This window comes from Sphaeramia orbicularis, chromosome 17 (assembly GCF_902148855.1).
Source record: "Sphaeramia orbicularis chromosome 17, fSphaOr1.1, whole genome shotgun sequence".
NCBI lineage: Eukaryota > Metazoa > Chordata > Actinopteri > Kurtiformes > Apogonidae > Sphaeramia > Sphaeramia orbicularis.
In genome coordinates this window covers 42,506,279-42,523,583 of record NC_043973.1, presented here as the reverse complement: position 1 = coordinate 42,523,583, position 17,305 = coordinate 42,506,279, and the positions used below count along the sequence as shown (strand labels likewise).

The following is a 17,305-nucleotide window of genomic DNA, read 5'->3' as shown; positions in this document are numbered from 1 at the left end:
AGTGCATCTATAAAACTTCCTTAAAAATCTGAATAACATGAAATGTCTTAAGAAAAATTAGGGCATTTTTAATAATATTATCCTCAGTGTATCATTAACATGTCCATTACAACTTACAGATCACAGTGGATCTACAAATCCACAAAATATATAGTAACAGGCAACAGGCGGAATATTGTCAAAACTTCTCTTAAGACATTTCATGTTGTCAATGTATGTTCAGGTTATTGACATTTTTTGTAAAAGGATAGCTTGTAAATGTAAACAGTGTCATGTAGTTTTACTTTTTGACACTAAAACTAACTGGTCTGTCTGTGGCCACTGAACTAAAATGACTTTGACATCCTTGACCGTCAATATTGTCAGTGTAAATTTTGCATTTTATAAATTCACCCCAGGACCAGATTGAGCTGGTTTTGGCCCATGGGCTGTATGTCTGACACCTGTGTCCTAATGCTAATGCTAGGTACTGTGTGTTTATTACACTGGGTAAAATGCAGAGACCGAATTTCCCTGCAGGGGATAATAAAACGAGTTAACCTTAACCTGAAGTAGCTCATAAAAGGGTTGCCGTGTCTGTCCAGATCGCTGTACCTGTCTTTGGATGAGGCAGGGGGGGCTGGCGGCCCTCATGCTATGTGCAGGTACGCCCTGTGCAGGCCGCGGTGAAGGCATGGTCCCATTGGCTCCGGGAACAGCGCTATCTGCCCTTCCACTGTCCTTAGGGTGCTGAATCATGGAGTAAACATTCTCCGATGCGCTGCTGATTGGAACACAAGACAAACACAGGCACCTTGATGTGCGAGTCATATTCAAGAACATTTATGCAGGGTTGAGAGATATGATATGAGTAAGTGCTATAGAACCAACCTGCGTTCAAACAGCCTTGGAGTATTATAAAAATAATGCACATGCATATGCAGGATAATACATTTATTATTTACAGTAATGGTTTGTGCTTGTGTTTCCTGTTAAATGCTGCAGCCAGACACCTTTTTTCCTCACAGGCCTTTACAATTCTTAACAATCTGCACTGTCTAGGATAAAATAGCATAAAATTAAAAAAAAAAAAGCCAGCCAGGTAAAAGTAACAACAAAACAACCCTGCATCTGTAATTGTTTAGCTACAATCTGGCACAACAGGTGTAGCACATAAAAGGTTTTTTTTTCTTTTTTTAAAGCCGGTCTCATCTCTTTCAGGGCGTGCTGGGCTGGTATAAAACACCACCTCTGTTTAAATGTGTAGCTCCAGCATTGCAAAAAAGGTTGTTACTCGCAGAAACGATTGCCTCACACCTCTTTAAAGGTTGCCACATATCCTGTAGGTTTTTAAATGTAAGCTCTGTCAGATGAGACATCACTCTGGGTGCCTTTTTGTCCCCATTTCTGTCCGACTGTATAAACTTTGCATAGAGTGAAAAGTGGTGTCATTCTCTTCCATTAGTTTCATTAAAAATAAACTTTTTCCCTCTCTCTCCAATATCGCCGTCTACTTTTTCCACTATGTGCAGTTATGTAAGAACAGCCTAAATATATGCAGTGCTATAAATTCTAAGTAAAAAAAAAAAAAAAAAAGCAGCTGGAGAGGGCAAAATATTTTCTTCCATTAAAATATTTATGAAGCTATGAAGTGACGTTACGCCCAGCGCTGCATTAATTTAACAGCCGTTTCAATCTCAGTGCACTTGATGCACTTAAACGCTACTTTTATTCCCTCCTTACACTCAGCTGCCATGCTGCATACTCACTCCGAGTCCTGATTAGAGATGGTGGAGTTGCGGTTCTTGCGAAAACCTGAAAAAATGGACAAGACGCTGCGCCTTTTTTTCCTCCTCAGTGACTGGGCGTGATGAAGGGATGACAGCTGACTGCAGAGGGAAGATGAGTGATTATTAGGAAGGACAAGAGGGTATAAGGGCGGAGAGAGAGAAAAATACACTAAGATTAACATTTATGTTATACAGTATGCAAAGAACTTGGTGAAATACACTGGAAAAAATCTAAATCTTACCAAGTGTATTTTTCTCATTTCTAGTCAAAATGTTTCATCACACTTAAAATAAGACAAAATCACCTGAAGAGTAACTTTTCCCAGATTTTTTGCTTGAATTAAGCAAGAAAGTCTTGAATTAAGCAAAATATCTGCCAATGGAACAAGTGAAAATTATATTGGTAAGAAGTTGTTATATCTCACTGGAAAGTTACTCTTTAGGTGATTATGTCTTATTTTAAGTGTGATGAGATATTTTGAGTAGAAATGAGAAAAATGCACTTGGTAAGATTTTAATTTTTTTCAGTGTGTATAACATTATATAGTCCCAACCCTTGATACACTGCAAAAAAGGGGTGTCTAAAAACAAGATAAAAACACTAAATCTGAGGAAAAAGGTATTCAAAACAAGTGAAATATCTGTCCATGCAGCAAGATAAATACCTAGAAAATTTTTACTTGTTCCACTGGCAGATTTCGTTGCTTAATTCAAGATTTTTTTGCTTAATTCAAGATTTTTTTTTTTTGCTTAATTCAAGCAAAAAAAATCTGCCATTGGAACAAGTGAAAATTATCTAGGTAAGATTTCTTGTAATAAGATTTTCAAGATCTAGCGTCTAAAATAAATTTTTATATCTCACTGAAAAGTTCCTCTTAGGTGATTATGTCTTATTTTAGGTGTGATGAGATATTTTGACTAGAAATGAGAAAAATACACTTGGTAAGAGTTAGATTTTTGCAGTGCACAGCTGATCTTATATTCTGAGTGAACCTTTACAAATGGTTCGAGGACTTTGACAGAAGGCGTAGTTTATGCTGCCTCAATGAATCCTTCACACACGACTGCTGAGCTTTAAGCATGCTGTCGTATAGTCTATAACTGCACAGGAAATATGGTCTTACAGTTTCCAATCACAGCCCTGCGGTGAATGTATGATTTAAGGATAACTGCCAAATGTAAAAGCAATGTTTGGCCAATTATAAAAAGGGAAGCAGGTTCTCTGTTTTTTTTTTTTTTTTTTTTTTTTGCAGCAAAACTAAATTAGGTAATCAGTAAATAACCTTAATTATAATTAATGTAATACATGTATTTATATTTTATCCACTGGTGCTGTAATGAAGAGATTGTGATGCGATTATCCCAACAATTATTTCCGCAGCTTTTATGTATGCAGATATTGTAAACAAAGATCCACTCAGTTCACGCTCTTTAGTATTCATCCCATGTGGTCAACTCAAATTTATCCATTTGTGCAAGTTATCTGTTTCTAAAAATTATCTACATAAGTATTAAGAATATGAATATGGATGGAGAAATGGTTTGTGGTGATAACGTCGCTAACTTCTTATCTAAAGCTCAATAGACAGACCTTTCTCATAAACACAAGTCCCTGCAATAACGTAATAAATCTTTATCAAATACTATTTTGATGTTTGATGTGTATGTTCACATATGTCCAGATAGATTATAGAGAAAAAAATGTGTCACTTCCTGAAAACAGACATTTCACAAATAAACAAACTTAACGAATAGGACCCAAAGTCTTAGCTGATCTCTGATCTGCCACAGCTTGTCCTGCTGTTGGTAATTAGTGGAAGTATTAGTATGTAGGTGACGAGTGTATGAAGACAGAACTGCCTCTGATCAACAGAAAAGAGATAAACAATTTAGTGATTACCAAGGTTATTATCGTTAACGAAAACGAACGAAATGACGAAAACTAAAATTGAAAAAACATTTTCGTTAACTGAAATTAATAAAAACTCTAATTAAAAGAAAAAAACGATAACTAACTGAAACTGTTTTGTGAACTTACAAAACTAACTAAAACGTATAAATATTATGGATACAATTCCCTTCGTTTTCGTCTTTGTCAATGTCGGATTGATATGAAATTCATTTCTTTGGCTCCAGCAGTTTGAGCTGGTGACACCATACGACACTACACAGTCTGTCATGTGTGGTCACTGGTGGTTTCCAGTGGTCTTCTGGTCCCCACTCTACCTGGAACATACAGACTAAAGCTGGGACACAGCAGCACAGTCCTGTCTGGGATTTACTTTAGTGATACATGGGTCGGGGTTTTTTTTTTTTTTTTGGCGTACCGTGTGTGTGCGTGTGAGTGACAGAGACAGAGCAGAGCTAAAGGACAGTCAGTGTTGAACTAGCATCCAGGTTAAAACTGGAGAGTTTATCACCATGAAAAGACCTTCCAAGCCCTGAACTGCACAGTTTAGAAGAGGAGAAAAGAGGAGGAGGAAAACTAATCCAATTACAGAGGTATGGAACCTGTTAGAATGTTAAAAAACGTTTGATGTTACTAGCTACAGCTAGCTGAACTGAACTGAAGCAAAGTTAGCTAATAATGGAACTGGAGATGATTAAGATATGAGAGATCTGCTAAGGTGTGGTTGACTGATGAGGAACTGGGTTATATATGTTTATAAGTGGTTTATATATGTTTCTGTCTGCTTTAACTGCTGGTTAGCTGGTTTATATATGTTTCTATCTGCTTTAACTGCTGGTTAGCTGGTTTATATATGTTTCTATCTGCTTTAACTGCTGGTTAGCTGGTTTATATATGTTCCTATCTGCTTTAACTGCTGGTTAGCTGGTTATATATGTTTCTATCTGGTTTAACTGCTGGTTAGCTGGTTATATATGTTTCTATCTGCTTTAACTGCTGGCTGCTTTGTGCATCTCCTCACATGCTTTGCACATCTTCGCATTGTTTCACGTAAGTGACGTTGTGTATGGATTGCACCCCCCCTCAACCTGCTATAGGGAATTTATACATTGTACGGTACATTGTGTCTCTGCTCAGTCCATGAGCCGCCCTAACCCGACCCCCAAATAAAGTGTCCAGGGTAACCCATATCCGCGCCTCACTAATTTCTTTGAATAGGATGATGAGGAAGATAAAATATATGAAATAACTAAAACTAATACTAAAACTAAACTAAACTAAAACTAAGCATTCAGAAAAAAACGATAACTAATAAAAACTAACAAACCTGCTCTAAAACTAATTAAAACTAACTGAATAAGAGAAAAAAAAAGTCAAAACTAATTAAAACTAAACTATAATTAAAAATCCAAAACTATTATAACCTTGGTGATTACTGCACAGTTTCAAAGAAATGGAGTTTGGATTTATGAGGTTGAACTTCGACAGTAAACACGACTTATTTTATACAAATGAATATGTTGAAAGTTAAATGAAGTTGCAACACTGTGCAAATAGAACTTCACCAAAAAAAATCTGTGATGAAGTATTTTAGGAACATGCTGTTTATTTACCTCTGCCAAGGAGGTTATGTTTTTGCCAGGGTTTGTTTGTTTGTTTGTCTGTTTGTTTGTTTGTCCGTTAGTGTGCAACATAACTCAAAAAGTTATGGACAGATTTGGATGAAATTTTCAGGGTTTGTTGGAAATGGGATAAGGAAGAAATGATTAAATTTTGGTGGTGATCAGGGGTGGGGGGGCCCACGGGGGGGCCACTGATCAGCCTTGGCGGAGGTCTGCGCTCTCCGAGTGCTTCTAGTTTGTCATTAAAACAAGATGACCGCAGCGTTCATGTATTTAAGTAGAGTACAAGTAGAATACATGTCCAAGAGAGGCTCATTTTTGTCCCCGTTCTGTGTTCACTATCAATGTTTTCTACTGCAGAACAGGGCATTCCACACTTTATATGGATCATCATGGAACCTGATGCATTCGAACACAAGTTAAAGAATATAATTGAGAATGGGTGTTTTTTTCCCATTTTGAGTCCATTATCAATGTTGTGACTATTTGGGAAAGATAAAGTATAAGTAATTTGTGTTTGGATTTAGTATAATTTCATGATGCATATGCAATTGCAGTTAATTTATTTTTGAGTAAAAGATACAATACATTTCATTTGTGATTTATTTTAAAAGTGGAGTTAAAATAAGCAATAGTGAATGCTGAGAAGATAACTACGTTTCCCGTGAGGCTAAGTGTTACCCATGAAGCTTAGGAATTTTCTCGGAAGTTGATATATGCCACGAGTTGTGAAAGTTGTACGTGTGTTTTTAAGTTGCCGCAGTAAAAAGGAATGCGTCTTTTTAAACCCAGAGTCTTTCTTCGTTATTTTTGGCCATATTTTGGGTGATTACAACAATCAATGTATTGTACAGCTGAAAAGGGCATTCCACCCTTTATAACCAATATGATGATTTTTTATGTATTTTTTTTCTATTTTGTGTCCATTATCAATGTAATCTTTTTTTTATTTTAGTTTTTTTTAGTTTTTTATTGACATTCAGTATCAGACATTCGCATTAGGTACATCATATGTATATATCATACATCCGTTGTCTGCTCTAAATGCCAGAATATTTTTTGTTTTATGTCAGATACTATCAATGTATTCTACAGCTGAACAGGGCATTCCACCCTTTATAACCAGAACTGCTGATTTTTTTGTGTTTTTTTTCGATTTCATGTCCAGTATCAATGTGTTCTACAGCTGAACAGGGTATTCCACCCTCTAAAACCAATGTGACCTTTTTTTTCATGTTTTTTTTTTTTTTTTTTTCATTTTGTGTCCATTATCAATGTTTACTACTGCAGAACAAGGCATTCCACTCTCTAAAACAAACATTTTTTTCATGGAATCTGATGCATTCAAACACAAGTTAATGAATAAAATTGAGAACTGGTGTTTTTTTTTTTTTTCCCCCATTCTGTGTTCACTATCAATGTTTTTTTTAATTGCAGAACAGGGCATTCCACCCTCTAAAACCAATGTGACATTTTTTTTGTTTTTTCTTCCATTCTGTGACCACTATCAATTTTTTTTTTTACTGCAGAAAAGGGCATTCCACCCTCTAAAATCAATGTGAGGTTTTTTTCATGGAATCTGATGCATTCCAACACAAGTTAATGAATATAATTGAGAATTTTTATTTTATTTTTTTTCCATTTTGTGTACACTACAGTTGAACGGGGCATTCCATCCTCTTAAACCATTTTACATAACATTTTCATTTTGAACCTAATACATCTAGGCACAAGTTAATGAGCTAATAACCGGCAGTACTCAACCTCATGCTGTATTATTCAATTCAATAAAATATGTTAATAGTGGTGACATCAAGCTCTTATAACTGTGGAATGAGGAAACATTTACATATTTAGGAAACTGTTATTTGATGATCACGATGATTAACATAATACTTGTTGCACATTTCATTATTCTATTGTTTTGTTTGAGGCATTGATCCTGGGACTATGTCTGACCAAAGTAAAGTAACTTCACGCCATGAATATTCTTCTAGTATTAACCCATAAAGACCCAAACAACCACTGTAGACCAAAACCATCGACTGATATAAAGTGGTCAATACCTGTTGATCCACTAATCCTATCAATACATGTAAATAATTGGTGTAAAATACAGTTATTCATCATTTCATGGTCATCAGATATGACCCATTTGGATGTTCAGAGGCTCCATAGTTACCGTGGAAACACAGTCATCTTCTACAACATTGATTCACCAGTAAAACTCAAGGAGTTGGATCAATGACAGTGGATGGATACACTTGTTTTTATGTTCAGTTAATGATATATTTGCTAAAAAAGTCACTTTTTCTTCAGTTTTCTCTGTTTTGAGAAAATAACCTTTGAATTTACTCTGACCTTTAATGGGCATCTACATGGTCTGTGAATTAAATATATGAAAATACATGATTTACAGTGAAAACATGCAAAATAAAGAGGATAATATTACAATAAATGGGGATAAATCACTTTAGAATTTTAAAAAGAGAGAAAATTTTGTTTGGGAACTGACACAAAAGTAGCACTGGGTCTTTAAAAGTTAATGACATATATTTCTGACAATTACAGTAATATATCGTATATTTATGTCACATAATATGCGCTTTTGGCAGAATTTTTGTATTAAGTTCTTAATACAAGACCGGTTCATTATTTCTCATTTTACTTGTACAAACCGCTCCGAGATGTAAAATACACGTCATGTTTGCATTTGCACTGTTGTCTTGTCTGTGTGTTAGCCTCGGGGTCCACTGTAGTAATGAGATATGTGCTGCATTTTTAATGTTTCCACCCAAATAAAGAGCTACCTGTCAGGTAGAACTCTCTTGCTGTAGAAATCAGGCAGTCCATCCTCGAGCATATTAACTCCCCCGTTCTCGGAGCAATGCTGTAAACACAACAGGAAGCAGAGTAACAGGATAACAATGATCAATCCGCCATGTCAACAAAAAAGCTGAAAGGCTGACAAAAGGTATTATCATTTCAAATAGCTGGCTGGCAAAACCAAATCCACTGCCAAAGGAAGTCTATTTGTAAAACGACTCCTCCTTTTGCTGCCCTAACAGAGTTTGTACCGATTTAGAAAAAGCTTTTACAAAGTCTCAAAACAAACAAAGCAGTAAGTTAGAGGCTGCCCTGCGGCCCCAGGGGGACGGCTGCGCATGATTAACATTTGAGTCACATAGACACATACGACAGCTTCCTACATTAAAAGGAACTTATTTTTAGAAAGTGCCACTGGCATGAAAAACAAGATGAATGACAAAAGTTCACATCAAATAGTCAAGAGATTAAAATAAAAACCTCAAAATGACACACATGTGATTCACTGTCCCCCTTATAAGCACCTTTGAGCTCCCTTGTGGAGCCTGTGGATGTGCAGTTCAATATATACAGCGTGACATTAAACAGAGCAAACATATTTTTCCTTCCAGGTAAAAGCAAACAAGTTCAGATCAATACTAGCTGCTGTTACTAAGACCATTAAAGAGGCCTATAAAGTAGAAACTCAAAGCAGAATTCGCCTTCCTACTTCGCAGAATTTAAACAGTTACTTCTATGGAATTATATTTGTGCCAGTTTCTTGAGCGAGCAATGATAGATTCTGAGCACACAATTAGAGATTTTGAGCACATAAAAATATATTTTGCGAGCACATCAATTATATTTCAAAAAGAAATTATGCTTGAGCAAACAAAAATCGATATTGTGCTCCATAAATGCGTTTGCATGTTAGTTTTACTCATAACGTTCTCTCACAAATTCTTTCCATGGCGCACAAACAGACCGCTGCGCTCGCTCACTTTCCCCTTCCCTCTCTCGCTCAACCTCCCTCTCCCTGCGCGCTCAGGTTGTCGTGTCCGCACGCTCAACTTGACACACACGTTACAATTGTGCCACAAAACCAACCAATCGGAGAGCTTGTACACTCTGATTGGCTGTTCGCTCTCCAATTAGCTCGCTAGTTACATTTACCCGAAAAAAAAGCGCTCGATGAGACAGACACGGACCGGAAGAGGAGGAAATGATTCTACACAAACTTCGGTCAGTATTTATTATTATTATTATGATTATTGTCTCAGGTAAATGTAACTAGCGAGCTAATTGGAGAGCGAACAGCCAATCAGAGTGTACAAGCTCTCCGATTGGTTGGTTTTGTGGCACAATTGTAACGTGTGTGTCAAGTTGAGCGTGCGGACACGACAACCTGAGCGCGCAGGGAGAGGGAGGTTGAGCGAGAGAGGGAAGGGGAAAGTGAGCGAGCGCAGCGGTCTGTTTGTGCGCCATGGAAAGAATTTGTGAGAGAACGTTATGAGTAAAACTAACATGCAAACGCATTTATGGAGCACAATATCGATTTTTGTTTGCTCAAGCATAATTTCTTTTTGAAATATAATTGATGTGCTCGCAAAATATATTTTTATGTGCTCAAAATCTCTAATTGTGTGCTCAGAATCTATCGTTGCTCGCTCAAGAAACTGGCACAAATATAATTCTATAACTTCCATCAACTCACTGATTCTGGAGGAAGGTGTCCTGCCCTGTGTCTCCGTGGTGGGCGGGGCCTGACGTGGGTCACGTGACGCAAGGGTGAGCCGTTGGTGGGAAGAGTGGACAGACACTCCCATGATGCCGAGTGGGAAAGAGCGGCAGAGTGAGGTGGTGCAGAGGGGGTGGGAGAGGAGCTGGGCTCGTCACCTAAACCTGGGAAAAGTTGTGACGAAAGGAACATTTTCATAACTGAGCTGTAGATTATACGCTTAACACTTAAGTACAGACATCCTAGATTAAGCTGGGATTTCACATTTCACATTTAAATCATGAAAGAGGCCTTTAGAACTAAATGTTTACATAAAAAACTGTCAGGAGAAATAAAATATGAATTTGATTATCCCATTAGAGGTTTTAAGATGACACCAGAAAAAAGGCAACATGGTTAGCTTTTAATCAGGAGATAAATATAAGATTGAAAAAGTAATAACAACATCACACATAAGCACTGGATGCTAATAATCAAGGGATTATATAGATTATTAATAAAGTTATTGATAACTGAGCACATGGGAGGATTATGAAACACTATGAGTCTAATACATTCTGGAAACTGTATTTGTAAAATCTTAAATATACTCTATGTTTTAGTATATTTACTGTGGAAAATATGAAGTTGAGATGTAAAAACTTACTCAGTCTAGTAGAAACAGGACGAATTCTTCTAGTTCTGGAACTCCGTTTCTTAATGGCAATGGTGTCCTGTTGTCAAAAAGGGATAATTGTTTAACTCTTTGACAAACAAGTCAAACATATTAAACTTATATGAAAAAAAAAACATCAAGCAAAAGCCATACATTTAGCCTTTTATGCACGCATGTATCATTTTCCTTAAAAATATACCCACTCATACACTACTAATCCTCCTGAATCACCACCTTTGACCTCTGTCGGTGTGTGGTGGTTTATTTGCATGCAGATACTTGTGCCTCTGTCTGTATTTTCTTTTTTTTTTTGTCTCAGTTTCCTGTCTTTGGGATGGTTCTGGGCTTTGACCTTTGGCAGTGAGTTCATACCTCCAGTCAATCAATAATGGTATCATGCATTGTGCATGGGCAGAACAAAAAAGAAAAAAAAAAATAAAATGAAGCAGCTCCAGTTACTGAAGCTTTTCTCACGTTCATAGTGTTGGGAAGTTCTGTCTGAGAGATAAAACTCTGGGCAAAGTGCAGACATGGAGAGCAGAAAAGGTAGAAGCATGTGCTCTACTTGTATCAATTCTAGATCATCAGTTATGTGACAGCCAGAGGTGGGAAATAATGAAGTAAAGGTAGTTTGTTACTGTACTTATGTAGATTTTTTATTCATTTTTGTTTATTTATTTATTTATTTATTTAATGTAGTAGATTTATAAGTAGATTTTTTACGTATTTGTACTTTGAGTATTTATTTTCTGGCAACTTTTTACGTTTACTCCCTACATTTTTGCATACATTCTCAGAATAGGCTCCTTACTTTTTCAAACTAAACAGATGTGACAGAATGTAAAATATGTCGCTTCAGAGGGAAAATCAGTGGAGGAGAGAAGGGAGCACAGGCTGTGACCACGGTCAGTACCAGAGTCCTGCACAGGGTCAGTACCAGAGTCCTGGTAGGAGATGTTTTCCTGGAGCATTTTTTACGATATTGCTTAAAATCCCCTTCACACCCCGACTGTAACCAATTAATTAAATGGTCTAACACAAAAATAAAAAAATGTAGTCACCTGTGGAACGGACAGGACTGAAAAAACACCATCCAATCATTTTAACTGGACAATCAAAATGATTGGATGGTGATATGTCTATCAAATTCAACTGACCCCCCCCCGCGAGTGCAATAAATACAATGGAGGCATGACTTCGGGGGGAAGTCTGAAGAAAGGGGTTTGCACTTTCTGGAAGCTCACTTCAAAATAAAACAAACTGGCTGTGGATCAACCACGGTTCATCATTAAATTGTCCTGCAAATTATTTTCATCCATGAATCTTCTTTTATTTTTTCTCTTCCTTGCCTGCTACCTGCCTGCATTTCATTTAATTTTACCTGTGCCTGTGAAAATGATTAATTTTTTTTTTTTTTTTGCCCGTCCCTGCATGTTTCTGTGGGTTACCTGTCCGGTACCAGACCCGGTGCAGGACTGTGGTCAGTACCATTCACTGTGGAATTAGAAAATGGAACTTTTTATGATTTTGCCTGGTTAAATAAGTATTGTTTCATTCATGGAAAAAAAATGCAGTTTTACCTTTTACTTTTGTGCTTCATCATAATTGAGAAGTTGTACTTTTTTACTTCTACATAAGTAAAGGAGTTGAATCAGTGCTTCTACTTTTATGAGAGTATTTTTCCACACAAGTATCTGTAGTTGTACTTAAGTACAGAATTTGAGTACTTTTGCCACCTCTGGCGATGACGTGGGCAGAGGTATGTGTGATTACGAGCACAGTCACTGGGGGAAAAGATCAGAAAATAATACTTTTGTCTGTTTCAAGGCTTTCTTCTCACCATCGTCACTCCCTCCTCCATTTAGTATCTAGCTCACTCGAACTTTGACAGATTTGTTTACATGAAAGACATTTTACATATTTCACCTTTCACAATGAGAATGAATTCAGACTCCATTTTCATCCTACATAAAAGGACTGCTTAAAAAGAAACAATAGATTTCACAGGGAATCTGTCAGTTACTTTACAGCACCACGAGGAAAAAAAAAAAAACAGGAAAGTGAGCTACATTGATGGGATGAAAGGGACCTGAGGTAATTATCTTTGAAACCTGTAACAATAAGTCTATAGAATGTCAAAAAACAGACAAAAAGGTTCCTACGGATGACGCAGTATACCATTATCTTAAACAAAGAAAAGCAGAAAAATCCAAGTCTTCTCTTTATGGATGGATGATGATAATGCTCACATAATATATAATAACATCATACACAGCTTGGCCAAAAAGGACCTGCTTGGATTTAACTAAACAAATAGTTTAGATTTTTCCACCAGATAATTACAGCAGTGTTTAATGTTTCAGCTGCAACAAGTTATTTAATGCTAACTGATGCTGCAAAGCCTCTCATTTCTTTAATATCAAAAAGACTGGACAATGCCAGGATTCATCAGGGTTATCAGGCTTGTGACAGAGTGGTTTAGGTTTTTGTTTTGTTTTTTTATTGGGAATGCACAAAAATAATGTTCTGATGTTGGATGATTCAGGGACTGAACACCATGCATTCTATTTGCAGTAGAATACAAACATTTAAGCAGGATCATAAACTGTAATGTCTGCAAAACATTATTCATTTATTTATTTGTGTGATTTTTTGTTCTGGTAAAACCGCATGTTAAAACTTTATTTATCCAAATGCTGCACTATAAGTTTTTCCAGGAAATAATCTTTTAAAACAAGAAACAAAACAAAAAATATTGCCTTGTTAACAGTATCGTGATATATTGTATCGTGATCCTGGTATTGCAATTTGTATCTTATCGCCAAATTCTTGCCAATACACACCCCTAGTTTTTAGGTACCAGTTTCAAAGAAGCACCCATATAACAACATACATAACCCATCAACAAGTGTCTCCCACACTTACTATTCCAAGGTTGACTCCCAAATCCTCATCAGGAAAGTCCAGAGACTCCACTATTCTGGACTGTCTGATAGTGCGCCTTCCCGTCCCGGCGTCATCCCAACGTTTCACCTGAGACACCTGCCGTAGCTGACGCAACACACATAACACACACACACAGTGACGACCACTGACAAAGTATCCTTCAGCACAGTCTCAGAGGAGTCCAGTGTTTGTCCTTGTATAAAATGCTCCTGAAGAGAGTACAGGGTTGTTTGCAAAGTCCACGAACAATATGAATAAAACACAATTTCTAGATTATCAAAGCTCTGAGAGGCATGATAGAGGACAAACCGGCGCTGCGGCAAAACAGAGACAGGAGAATGAGATGTAACGGTAGGAGGAGTGAACGGAATGCAAAACAGAGCAGAGCAGACGCTGCGCTGCTATCTATTTTCGCCTTCATTTTAAATAAACTTCTTCATTTTATGGAGGAGAGAACAGGCAGAGTTTAATCCTGTCCTCACCTGACTTCCATAGCTCTTGTTTTACAGAAAGCTGCTCTATACTCTATATTAAAGATGCAGTATGCAATATTTAGAGGGATTTAGGAGGATCTAAATCAGTGGTTTTCAACCTTGTGGGGTTGCCTGGAATTCAAATGGGGTCGCCTGAAATTTCTAGTAAGTGATAAAAATAAAAACTTACTAATAAAAATATATGGTGATTTGAGAGAGACAATCCTAATACATAAAAAACATGACAAATTCTGAGGCTGAAACTGCAGCACTGTGGTTCTGTTTATCTTTCAAATGTTCATTGTGGTCGGTTTCAGATGCTGCAGCTCTTTCATAATTCATAGTTTGAGTTCTTGTTTGTTCAGTATTAATTGTCAGCCTTGTAAATCCAAGCTGGACTGACTGTACATATCCTGACCAAGGAAAATAAAATTCTCACTTTGTGCAGTAATCTACACCTGGCTTATCTGCCTCCGTTCAAAATAATATACATTATATAGACTAAATGTCATCTAAAATTAATGTTTATTTGTAACATAGTAAAGCAAACTATTACATGATCAAAAACAAATGAATTTTAGCACATAAAAAAAAGTCTCGCCAGAAATTTGTGATTAAAATGGGGTCACGAGCCAAAAAAGGTTGGGAACCACTGATCTAAAAGCACTATATTATTATTTTTATTATTATTTGTGATTGTGTCTTCATTAGTCAATAGCCATCTACATAGATTCCAACACTTTTCTCGGATCATTAAAAGTTATTATTAATATATTCTTAATTATACACAAGACAAATGCTAACTCTACCACAGGACTTCCATGTATTTTGAGGTCGATTCAGTCGCAGAAAGAATGATTAGACCACCTCTTGTTTTCTTCAGTTTCTTGTTCATTTTAATGCCTGGTACAACTAAAGGTACATTTGTTTGGAGAAATAGAACGATAACAACAAAAATAGCTCATAAGGGTTTAATTTCAGAGCTGATATCTATCCATTTTCCATGTTTTTCTTGATAATATCCAAAATCATTTCAGTTCTTACATCAATAGCTATGGCATTGTACTGACAAAAACAGTGCTTTTAGGCATTCCAGGTTTTCTTTTCTAAGTCACATGATACACACAGGAGTTGGTACTTGATTGCATAACCATTGGTTTCGATGACTTTTGATGGTCTAATAATTTTTTCCGCAACTGTACATATCAAACAGGGCATCTTTAAATGTTAAAAATTAAATATACTTGACCTTTTTTTTTTTTTGGACAGTATTTGAGAAGTGTTCATTCATTTTACAATTTCTCAAATCTTCCACAGAAATCCTTTCATAATTTATACCAGAAACAAAAACCCTTCATCTGATTTGTTTTTAATAATGCACCAAATTGAATCTTATCAAAGTAAACGCTACACATTTCTGGAGTGTTTACTTATTGACGTTAAAGTGGGAACTCAAAGCTTTTCTACATCGATTCTGCAGGACTCTGGCTGAAAATCACTAATATACATTGATGTAGTTAGAGGCACATTGCCCTATTTGGCAGAATTTTATCAATACTGGGTGTGATCTGAGATTCAAAGACAGTTTTATATTTGGCCATGAGTTTCACAAATCTAATAAATTTAACTTTTATCCTTATCAACATGAAAAGTCAATGCATAATAAAAGGTAAAAGCTGAAATCTGGAACAGTGGTATCATAGAATCAATGCATTATACTGATAGAAATGTAATAATAATAATAATAATAATAATAATAATAATAATAATTTCAGAGTAAAGTCAATTGGTAGCATGAAAACGAGGTAAATATCAAACCCTTTTGTATTTTACATTTACTACTAGGTTCCAGATTTCAGCTTTGTTTCCATTTCTAAATACCTACAAGAAGGCATGCAGTAAAGGGATATTACCAGTACCAGGGTTTTATGAGTGGTGTAGAGCTCCTGTAAAATCTGATCCACTATGGAATTGGTCAGATAGGACACCACAGACAACTTCACCTCCCTGTGAAAGAAAAACAACAAAAGACAATAAGTCAATTCCTAGTGCTATAAAACTTTGCCGGACTTGAAACTTTTCCACCGGATCGTTACTTACTCCAGAGCCCTGTTGATATCCTCGGCTGCTCTCTCCATCAGGGCATTGCGGATTGACGACCGAGGGATCGAAACTTGCTCGGAGATGGACGAGAGAGGCGGGTTGAGTCTCTCGGCCGCAGAGCAGGACATCGGACACAACTCGCGGCACAGAGACACCATGGAGTCCACGACAACCTGGAGACAAATACAGTAGAGGAAAAAATGATGAGACCACCCCTTATTTTCTTCTATTTCTTGTTCATTTTAATGCCTGGTACAGCTACAGGTACATTTGTTTGGACAAATATAATGGTAACAACAAAAACAGCTCATTAGAGTTACATTTCAGAGCTGATATCTAGCCATTTTCCATGGTTTTCTTGATACACTGGAAAAAAATCTAAATCTTACCAAGTGTATTTTTCTCATTTCTAGTCAAAATGTCTCATCACACTTAAGAAAAAAAAAAAGACATATTCACCTAAAGAGTAACTTTTCAGTGAGATATAAGAACTTATTTTTAGACAACAGATCCTGAAAATCTTGTTTCAAGAAATCTTACCAAGATAATTGTCACTTGTTCCATTGGCAGATTTTTTTTTTTGCTTAATTCAAGATTTTTTGGCTTAATTCAAGCAAAAAAATCTGCCAATGGAACAAGTGAAAATTATCTTGGTAAGATTTCTTGAAATAAGATTTTCAAAATCTATTGTCAAAAAATAAGTTCTTATATCTCACTGAGAAGTTACTCTTTAGTTGATTATGTCTTATTTTAAGTGTGATGAGATATTTGGACTAGAAATAAGAAAAATACAATACACTTGGTAAGATTTTGATTTTTTTACAGTGTATGGCGTTGTACTGCCAAAAACAGTGCTTTTATGCATTCCATGTTTACCTCTGCCAAGGAAGTTGTGTTTTTGCCAGGGTTTGTTTGTTTGTCTGCCTGTTTGTTTGTTTGTCTGTCCGTTAGTGTGCAACATAACTCAAAAAGTTATGGACAGATTTGGATGAAATTTTCAGGGTTTGTTGGAAATGGGATAAGGAAGAAATGATTAAATTTTGGTGGTGATCGGGGATGGGGGGGCCCACGGGGGGGGCCACTGATCAGCCTTGGCGGAGGTCTGCGCTCTCCGAGTGCTTCTAGTTTCTGTCTGTTTTAGTCACATGACACACACAGGAGTTAGTACTTGATTGCATAACCATTGTTTGTGATGACTTTCGATGGTCTAATAATTGTTTCCGTGACTATACATGTGCTTCAACAAATGGTATATGCAATCTCACTAAAAATGCCTATACTTTTA

The 17,305-nt window shown here is 36.5% G+C and overlaps 1 protein-coding gene across 8 annotated transcripts in view; it reads right to left on the bottom strand.

The window, feature by feature from the left end:
- The window catches only part of carmil3 (capping protein regulator and myosin 1 linker 3), a 116,801-nt gene that overhangs the window by 16,845 nt on the left and 82,651 nt on the right, over window positions 1-17,305 (bottom strand). For 5 of the 8 annotated variants that reach the window (XM_030160940.1, XM_030160938.1, XM_030160945.1 and 2 more), the window contains exons 27-34: window positions 16,018-16,193; window positions 15,831-15,924; window positions 13,424-13,549; window positions 10,490-10,556; window positions 9,820-10,007; window positions 8,111-8,190; window positions 1,749-1,868; window positions 595-763 (exon numbers count right to left, since the gene is read on the bottom strand). In XM_030160940.1, coding sequence (XP_030016800.1) covers window positions 595-763; window positions 1,749-1,868; window positions 8,111-8,190; window positions 9,820-10,007; window positions 10,490-10,556; window positions 13,424-13,549; window positions 15,831-15,924; window positions 16,018-16,193 — 1,020 coding nt within the window. The remainder of the gene's footprint in view (window positions 1-594; window positions 764-1,748; window positions 1,869-8,110; window positions 8,191-9,819; window positions 10,008-10,489; window positions 10,557-13,423; window positions 13,550-15,830; window positions 15,925-16,017; window positions 16,194-17,305) is intronic. The other 3 variants (XM_030160939.1, XM_030160941.1, XM_030160942.1) reach the window with 3 other exon arrangements.